Consider the following 10,349-nt stretch of genomic DNA (forward strand, 5'->3'; position numbering starts at 1 on the left):
TGGGATCTTGATCGGGTCCATCATCACTCCCCCCAGGCCCCCACCATCCGCTTTAAGTGTAAGATGGTGTCATTTCAAATTTTAAACATCAAATCTCTAAACTCTCTAATTCCTAAGCCCATGCTGCTACTATACACTAGAGAACACGTAGTTCTACGTATCTGATTGACGACTAGCCTTAATCGAAAGTTCTTTCTCGTGATCAGGAGTAATTAACTATAGGGGCTTGCACTTATAGGAAAACATAACTCAGATCATAATGTTCTTGCAAAATGAAGGCGAAATCTCTAGGTAGTGTCTTATCTACAAACTCATCTACCTTCCAAAATTTACTCTGGAACTTAATTCTGTTAAAACTCCCCATGTCCGAAGAAAGCAAAGTAGGGGAGGCTGGGGCCGAATTTTTGGAGCTCACATTGCAGTTTGCTTATCATTTTATGTGTACTATTTGGTGTCACCAGGATATGAGTTAAGCAATTTCTAGGGGCTTGTATACATTGCAAATTTGTCGTGCTTGTTGATGCATAACATATTTTGTATGTAGATTATGTCTGCAAAAGATTAGTCATATTCATCATACACTACTCCTTATCACTTGCAGGGGTTCAATGTATTTTCTTGCAAATTAATGTTGACTATGGGGAAATTGCCATAGTCTTTGTGTGTCTCCATGTTTCGCTCATATGCATATTACTGTATGTTTCTTGAGTACATGCGTAGGATGGCTTGTATATTGAATATTGTCTTCATTGCCCGTCGGCATTTATATCTCAACTAGTACGATCAATATGCGTAAGTCATAATGCCCATCAAAAGTTCCACATTATTGTTTGCAAGCATGTTGTCATACCCCTTTCAATCTTCATTAGTTATTGTTTGTGGATGGGTCATGTTGAATGTTACAAGCCTCTTACTATCCTTTCAAGTTGACTTGTGGCGTACGTGGCGAATTTACTTGTTAATGCTTTACATTTCAAACGACAGGATAAATCATTAATACTCATTTCAGATCTTGCATTATTGCTTGTGAGTGTGTTGCCATCTCGTTATTTTAGAAATCTTAGCTTGTTCATTGACAATCATATGGAGGATAGCCAGTATGTGCATTTTGTTATTATTATGCATTTGTTAATTTAAGGTATGGTTCCCTATGTCATGTTCAAATTCAAGTCCTCTGTAGTCTGATTTAATTTCAGTTCCTCTGTTTACTAAAAATTTTGGTAGCCTCCCAGCATCTCCCCTATTTATGGGAAATTCCATGAGGCATAGCCTGCCCACCACGTTAGAGTAAAGACGTGCATGATTAGTGTTTGATGACACCGCAGCCATAGTTTTTAGTTATGCCATGCCAGAGAAAGGCGTGAAAACACAATTTTTTCCCTGCAGGCACTGAGGAAGACACGAGTACTTAATTTTTGCGCCGTCACGCTAGAGAAAAGCAGGGCTCACCCGCTTCGCTGTAGGTGTCGCATTGGGTTCCTTCCCATCACATTAGAGAAAAATGTGCATATAGGGTCTCTGGCGCGCCATAAACACTGAATGCGGGATTTTACATTTGAGGGATTTCTGAGTTTGTAGAGCATTATAGCTTCGACATCGAGGTGATGTGTGGATCAGGAAGCTCTAATTGGTTGAATCGATGGGAGGAAGGAGATCTGAAGTGTTGGCCGAAGAAGATTGGAAGTTGGGTGGAGGGTTCGACAGCTGCTAGGTTCAAATGGAGGAGAGGGAGATACAAATGGGTTGTGAGAGAGGAGCTAGGGTGAAGTCGCAGGTAGAGGGAGATCGGGTCTTTGGAGGTCCGATTCGAGTGGCTTGCGGCTAAGTGGAGTTCGGTAAGGTGGAAATCGGACAGAGCTCAGTGGCTGCTAGGGTTATAGTGGCGGGATTGAAATGCAGGGAAGTCAGATGATTTACAACGGGCAAGGTTTCTTGAGCGGAGAGAACACGGAGGAAGCTTGGTTTGTGGACCTCGGTTGCTTGGAGTCGGATGAGGTCGTTCGAGTTGTAGAAGAAACCGAACAGGAGGCCTTTCGGTCTTGTTTTAACGACGAGAGTGAAGCACTATCGATGCGAGAAAATCCCGGACTGTTTTGGCATCGTTTGACCTGCATTTCAGCGGGATTTCAGAAGATTTGAACGGAGCAGGCGCGACGATATGAAGTATGCGGGATTTGCACAAGATTTTTTTGTTTTTAAATTTTGTTAGAGGTCAACAAGTTAAAAAAAAAAAAGCAGAGTCTGATAATAGCAATTTATTCTTATGGTTGTACTTTCTATTCATTAGGGACTACTAAGTAGATGCTATGTTCAAAGTTTTATGTTTTCTTTATCCTTTTAGAATGCCATACGAGGTAGATGATCTCTTGGCATTGAGGTTGTTTATCTAGTTTTTTATGTATTGAGGTTTTCCAACAAGTCCAAAGAGTTTCTAGTTTCTCTTACTTTTTCAGTATTATATTTTTTTGGAAAATTATGCGCGTGCCACCTGAAATCTGACTATTTATGAATCTAACATCCATGATCAACTCATTAAAAATTTAATGAAAGAAAAATTGGACTGACAAGCGCCAAGGACTGAGCAGATGCTACAGAAGAAATTGCTACTAGTGTTTAATGTTAGCTTATTATTTCTTGTGCAGGACTGACAACTCAATAAAAAATCACTGGAACAGTTCTTTGAGAAAAAAGGCGGAGTTCGTTCTGAAAACTGGTAAACTTCCACCTGCTGATATGCCTGGCATTCAGTATGGTGCTGAAGACAAAGCAAACTCAGGTCCTAATCAAAATTTTAATTTCTCTAATAAAAGATTAGTAGCAAGCGCCAATATTCTACCAGAAAACTGTTCCTCTGCACATTCTAGCGTACCACCAAAGATTAGTGAAGCAGAAAACCAGGACAGTTTGATGGTTCCCGTATCTGCAGAAGTTTCTGAATTAAATTCTTTGGATGAAGCAGCAAAAAAATCTGGCAAGCAAATTTGGGTGGTTCCGGTATTAGCACAAGTTTCTAACTTAAATGATTCATTGGTTATAGAAGGAAAATCTGATACTTCTGATGTCCCTCAATGTCCAGCACAAGCCTCAGAAATAGATTCTGTACATAGTAGGTCAGACTCAGGGGTCTCTTGCTTCACTCCAGAAGTATGCCAAAATGAGAAGCCTTCTGGAACAAAACTCTATCCAGTTGCAGATAACCTTAGTTCTCTCTGCTATAAACCACCTCAATTAGAGGATATTGGTGTTTCTGTCATGTCATCACTCTTATTTGAAAACAACTCCTTGCAGCCAGCATTCAAAGTTGAGACAGTTTCTTCATCCGATGGTCATTCAACCCCATCCTCCGTGAATGTTACTAGGTCTTTCCAGCCAAGTATAGAATCCATTTTAAGAAGCGCAGCTAGAAGTTTTCAAAATACTCCATCCATAATAAAAAGGAGAAGTGAAGCGCATTCACCGGTCCCTCCTGGTACAATGAGCACAAACGAAACTAGAGTGCAGGATAGCTGCACTCCTAATGAAGAAAGTGTTAATAATATAGAAGGATCAGCATTTTCGGTATCCAAGTTATCTTTTAGCCCATGTACTATTAATGAAGATTTGTTAGACAAGGGAAAGGATTTCGATATTTCTCCACCATATCGGTTATGGTCCAAGAGAAAGGCAACTTTCAAACCAGTAGAGAAGCAGCTTGATTTTTCCTTGGAAAAGGCAAACATGGATGTGAATACCAAAATTTCAAGTTTTGAAGTTAACAAGAACTCCTACAGCCCTACAAATATGCATGTTTGGACCATGCAAGGAAAGAAGCTGAAGAATGATCTTGCTGATCTAAAGACAGTGACTTCTCCAATACGTTAAAGTTGGACGTGACGTGATCAAGAGTCTGTAAGTGCAATATGAACCTTACCTTAATGAGCTTTCTCTCTTTTTCAATAAGCTGTATTTTTTTTTCCAGCTAACAAACCTGTTGAATTTGCTTGTGTATTATTCTGATGTTTTAAAATGCATGTACGACACTCCACTTTTCATGTGAATCTGTATCTTCTAGTAATAGATAATGAAATTAGTACATTACTTTTCAATGGATTTTAACTCGGTTATTTGATATGGTAAAGTCACTGCCCTAGTATTTTTTGCAAACTTTCTCTGATCAATTTACTTTTGTATCATTCTAATGGCTTTTAAATGTGTATATTATGTTTCACCTTTCACGTTAATACATATTTTACAGTTATACAGATTGAGATTTATAAATTACTTTTCGATCATTTAAAATGGGTTTTTACTAAGAATTTAGTATGCTTAGGGCCCTTTCCTAGTATTTTTGGTAAAAACCTTCTTACATGGAATGCATTTCACAGTTTTTATCCAACGTACAATGGTTGGCCGTATTTTGAACGGTATCCTTTGTGATCTTTGTGATTAGAGAAGCTTATGGATACTCCCAAGTAAAATTGGCTAAACTGAAACTAAGACAATAAAACCAGCTCAGCTTTGTGAATTTCTGGGACATGCCAAAATGCATAAATTTAAGGTAAATGTTGTGTAGCTTATATTTTCTCACTGTAAATATGAATCATGAATTCTGCCAAAACCCCAAGAAATGAATCCTAACTAAGTTGTTGGGATGAAGCTAATGAACATGCTGCTGATAATGAATTGTCTCATTAAAAAGAGTGCGGAAGAAAGCTGTTATGGAGCATAGCTAGGAATTGGAAATGTTATGTCCTCATTGTAAATAGTAATCATAAATTATCTGTCTACTTGAAGTTTGGGGATTTTAAATGAGAAAATAAGAGAATTGGTAGACATAATGATTAGAAGAAGAATAAATATTGTTTGCTTTTAAAAAATTAATTGGAAAGGGCAAAAGTTCATAGACAATGGGGAGGGTTATGAGTTTTTGTATGTTGGAAAAGATTACTAATTGGAATGGGTAGTGGATGAAGAGTTAAAATATAAAATTGTAGAGATGAATAGATTTAGTGTGTTGACCTGCAATACTATGCAAACAGAGAAAAATAAAATAAATTTTATTTCTCTCGTACCTATTCGGTGCCAGACTCCGCACATCGTTCGCGCAAATCCAGCCCAAATCTCGTGTACACGTCCGAGTGTCATTCATCACACGTCAACGACAAACAAGTACAATCAACAAACCACCTGAGATTGGTGAAAGGTGGATTCGATGCAGAAACAGTGGCTCTCCTACGAATATTTTCAGGAGGTCGTAGTGGATACAGCAGTCCCCCGCAAATAAACACGAGTCACTTGTGGATAACAACATTGGGTATCTCGCAAAGCAAAATGAACCACTGTGGATACAAGTATAGATATCACCTACGACAATGATGATTAAGGTCTACGAGTACATCGGGTACAAAGGCAACCCGATGTACGAAAAAGGATACCCCCTGGCAGAAGAGAGGAAATGTTTGAACAAATTAGAATCAAACTTCCTGGTGTTCCAAAGTCCCTTCTTAGTTCTATACTTGAGAAGAAAATAGTTATGGTGCCCACAAACACCGGAAATAACAAGTCCACTACACCGAAGAGCCTAAAAAGAGTTCTTTCCGAATCAACAATCATTGACTCCAAAGTCCAGAAAGTCCCGTCCCCGGTGAATGAGAAAGGGGGGAGTCAACATCAAGGTGATAAGGTGCCTCACCGCACCAGATGCTACGCCACCGGATCTGTAACACTTATGCAAACAGACAGAAGGCGTCTACAATCTACAATGCCACGTCACCGGATCCGCAACATTCGTACTAGCGGACAGAAGGCATGTATAAGCTCTCAAATGAAAGGATGTGTGCATCCAAATGATAGTTACTTGCACAACTACAATTATTTTGAAATATCTCTGCGCGTGCACTATAATTTGTATACACATAGGTACACTAAAGGGATAAATGAAATATCGACCCGCATGGGCCCCGGCGAGCGTGTTATTGGTACACACGTGACGTCTAGGGATGTTGCGCGGGTCAATAAGTGAATTTAAGTTCGAATCTAATCCTTCTATATAAATCAATAGAAGTCGACAAGGTTCGAACTCTCAAACAAGTACACGGTTGTGGGGACCGGTGTATTTGTTTTAATACATTCATATTAGGCCTTCAAGGCTTATAATCAAGATAATTCACTAAACAAAGGCATGAAGCCTACAAAAGCCCGATCCTCCTAAGCAAGTAAATAGGAGTAGACATGGTTCAAACCATCGGATAAATATGCGGTCACGAAATCGACCAGAATATTTATCTTATACATTCATATTAGGCCTTCAAGGCCTTCAACAAAGAAAATTCACTATCAAAGGCATGAAGCCTACAAAAGCTCGATCCTTGGCCAACAGCTTGGCCGAGTTGACAAGGTTCAATCAATAAAGAGAAATGACCTCTAACACCCCGATGATGGTCGTGTTGAATGATGATTTCAACCGGAGGGGTTCACAAATACTTTGAAATGCCTCCCACAAGTCCACCCAAAATCCAAAATCTCATAAATTCCAATTCCAGATATTTAAATTGAAATTCAATCTATCAACACTTAAAGTAAAATCCATCCACCCTCCGCAACAGTTTGTCGAGGTGGACAAATTTAAATATAACTTCAGCTCACAAAAAGTCAAATGCCTAGTCGAAAATATCACTAGGATCCATTCTCAAACAATCTCCTGCCAGTAAGGACGTGGTACGTGTCCTCTAACCGGCCGTCTGCCACCAAATGACACCGCAAGATAAACGGTTATGACGACCCGGGGCCCTCTAAACCGAGTGGTTTTGCCGCCAAATGGCTCCACAAAATACCGGTTATGGTCGAACCAATACGCTCCTTATTGGTATCAAATCCTTGATATATGAATCAATATGATATGATTGATAGGGCATAAAGCCTTCTGTTAGCTAAGGTGAATTTAAATTTGTCCCCTTAGACAAACATTCAACCCAGGTCTACAAGGTCCCCTTGGACGAAGCAACCCATGGCTGCCGACAAGGATCCCTCTATGGCTCTATCAGGTTGGGTCGACTACCTCCTCTGACTAAGTAGACCATGGACCACGATGGCCCGAGATGACGGAATCATGGGATCTTAATCGGGTCCATCATCCATTCCCCCACCATCCGCTTTAAGTGCAAGATGGTGCAATTTTCATTTTTAAATATCAAATCTCCCAATCCAAATTTCAAACATCTGAACTTTCCAAATTTCCAAACCCAAATCCATGCTGCTACTATATGCCAGATACCACGTATCTCTATACGTATCTGATTGACGACTAGCCTTAATCGAAAGTTCTCTCTCGTGATCGGGAGGGGTAATTAACTATAGGGGCTTGCGCCTATAGGAAACCAGAACTCAGATCATAAAGTCCTCGCAAAATGAGGGCGAAATCTCTGGGTAGTGTCTTATCTACAAATCTATCTATCTTCCAAAATTTACCCCAGAACTTAATTCCGTTAAAACTCCCCTTGCTAGAAGAAAAAGCCAATCAATGCACGGCGGGGAGGCCGGGGCCGAATTTTTGGAGCCCACATAGTGATAGGATGATTGTTATTAAGGTAATTGCCGATGAAGATATCATGAATGTGGTAAATACTTACTCTTCAATTTGGATTAAAAAATAGTTTAAAAGATCAATTTAGAAGAGATGGATATACTACTACAACATATAAGACAAAGGATATTTATTGAAGATGATCTAAATAGGCATATAGTTTCTAATAGGATAGTCTGTAGGACATTCACGGTGGTTATGGAATATGCAATAAAATTGCAATGAGAGAGAAGCTATATTTGATTTCATAATAGCCTATAATTTTGTAATGACAGATATATGTTAAGAAATGAGAAGAACACTTATAAAAGTGGAGCCACCAAATGAAAAATATATTTTTTTGTTCCACTTAGAAGAAAAGAAAATTCTTCTTGCAAAGATTATAATTTAATTCTAGATGCGATTTTGTTCACACAACTTAGAGGCTAGTTGGAAGGATCCACGAACCCAATTGGTTAGTCCTTAAAATACAGAATATGTTCATTTAGGTCTGAATAAGCTTTAGACGAGCTTGTACAATTATCTTGTTAACATTTCTTGCCCAAGTATCTATTTTCGTTATTCCTTCATCAAGTTCCTAGCTTAGCTGGTTTTCAGAAAATTGTTTAAGCTTGTATCAATTATTTGCACATTGTGGTCGACCATTAATTTGTTTGAATCGTAATGTAATTCAATAGCTCATAAACAAACATAAACAAGTATGCAGACCATCTATGATGGAACTAAATAAGCTACATAAATGCTTAAATAAGCTATATTTAAATGAAAAAGGATAATGAATTTCAAACAAATATTTAAGTAGATTATATAATTATAATCGGTCCCCTTAAGAGAAAGGGATTTGCAAAAGGTCATTCTTACCCTCACTTAAATAGACTTGGCTTAAGAAAGACTTAGGGGTAGAATTGGCATTTAGATACTTCCAAAATTCATAATCTTCAAAATACTCATAATTAAATATAGGTTCTATACATCAAATTTCTTAGAATTTTGCGCTCTAATTTATAAAATTATTTTCGTCGAAATCCGACAACTTCGAATTTTCCACTTAAAACTCGTCGCTACGCTTTGAAAAGCGTGCGAGGTCTAAAACGACGTTTTGCGGGTTTTACAGAGGATTATGCCTCGCCTCACGAACGAAAAACGCCTCAATACCTCATTACGCAATTTTAAACAGTGATTATAAGCACTGTGAAGCTATAGTTGAGCTTATAAATGAATCACTATCGCCTAGCTAAATATATTTTGTTCATGGTATAACGAAAGAACTGATGTCCATGCTGTTTCGTAACCTTTCATTGAGCTCGCTCTGTTCAAACTTTTTAAGAGAATTTTGCCGATATTAGCAGTTATTCATTGAGCTTCGTATTGAACAGCTCATATAGGCTTCGTTTGGGACGGCTTATTTACTGTTTCTTAAAGCAGCTTTCTAGTACAAAAATTTTAAAAAGCCGTTTTAAGAAGCAGCAAAAATCCGTTCCAAATGAAGCCATAATCTGCTGAAGTAAATTTTCTTCTTTTGCTGTAAATAATTTAGACAGCATAATTACAGAATTCTCTTATCATCTTCGTTTGTTTTTGCAGGTTTTGCTTTAAAGTAGGTATTGTATCGTGGAAGTTGGAGATACGTTGATGGGAACACTCACAGGTTGGGATTTTTTTTTTCAACCGATTTCTCTTCCTTGATGTAGATTCTTTGAACAGAATAAAGGATAATCTGGACGGAAGAATTCTGCTTTCAATATTTTTTGGGGATGCCAGACCTGAAGGCTGGTAAATGCATCTTTCATTACAGAAATAGTGAATTCAACATGCATATACAAAAGATTCAGATTTGTAAAGACCTTGTACATAAGCGCTCGATAGAGCTTCATCTTTCTACTTACGAATATGATCTTCCCCTTCAGCTAGTTATACGGAAATAGTTTACAGTTCTACATGTAAAGAACCTGAGGTAATTGTTTTCTGTGACCTGAAAGAAGTTTGCAGTTTAAATGAGAATTGAAAATCATTTAGGCTTCATTTGGGATGGCTTTCTTACTGCGTCTTAAAGCAGTTTTTAGTATAAAAAACTGCTTTAAGACGCAATAAGATAGCCGTCCCAAACGAAGCCTCAGATTTCACATGTTTTCTAAACAGTTGGTATTACTGTTAATTCTGTTGGTCTCATCAATTGCTATATTGTTCGATTGGTAGAGTTAGGATTAGCTTTCGACCATGAACTTATTCTACGTATATTTGCACTTCTAAGAATGCATGAGCTTTTAAATGATAAATCTGTCTGTAAACTATGTTTTCAGTATTTTTTTATGGATAAAAATTAGCATTTCATGCTCGTTATTGTAAGGTTAAGATTTGGGTGTATATATATATATATCACGATCAATCGAGTGCATTGAGAATGATGACCGACGGGCACCAAGCCCTTCGACTGTTGTTGAAGTCTCTCAAATATTGTTTGATCACAAAATGAATTGCATCGATACACTCAGCATATCAAATTTATCAAAGAAGAGTCATTCGTGCACAACTCAATAAAAAAATAACTAGGAGCTCGACTGTTGGCGGGCACTAAGCTGGTAAAAATAGCTCGAACGACTTCCGACTATTTAATAAATTATAAGTTAAAATATGATAAACTCAATACATATTCATGCTCTTGATGATAAACTAAATGTTATGCTTTCATACACATGCATCATTTTGATTGTTAAGCAATGTTTATGGAAAAAAAAAAAAAGAAGCAATGTTTATGGCATTCATTTACTTAAATGAGAAGTGCATTTAT

General features: G+C 37.8%; 1 protein-coding gene across 3 annotated transcripts in view; it reads left to right on the forward strand.

Annotated features, from left to right (window-relative positions):
- LOC110108439 (transcription factor MYB3R-3) overlaps positions 1–9,699 on the forward strand; it is a 33,278-nt gene extending 23,579 nt beyond the window's left edge. For 2 of the 3 annotated variants that reach the window (XM_020839071.2, XM_028699246.1), the window contains 2 exons: positions 2,643–3,888; positions 9,146–9,699. In XM_020839071.2, the coding sequence (XP_020694730.1) occupies positions 2,643–3,861 (1,219 nt within the window). In that variant the 3' untranslated portion in view covers positions 3,862–3,888; positions 9,146–9,699. Of the gene's footprint in view, positions 1–2,642; positions 3,889–4,364; positions 5,125–9,145 lie in introns of those variants that run through there. The other variant, XM_028699245.1, reaches the window with a different exon arrangement.
- Positions 9,700–10,349: the final 650 nt, after the last annotated feature.

This window comes from Dendrobium catenatum, unplaced genomic scaffold (genome assembly GCF_001605985.2).
Source record: "Dendrobium catenatum unplaced genomic scaffold, ASM160598v2 fragScaff_scaffold_1221, whole genome shotgun sequence".
Lineage (NCBI taxonomy): Eukaryota > Viridiplantae > Streptophyta > Magnoliopsida > Asparagales > Orchidaceae > Dendrobium > Dendrobium catenatum.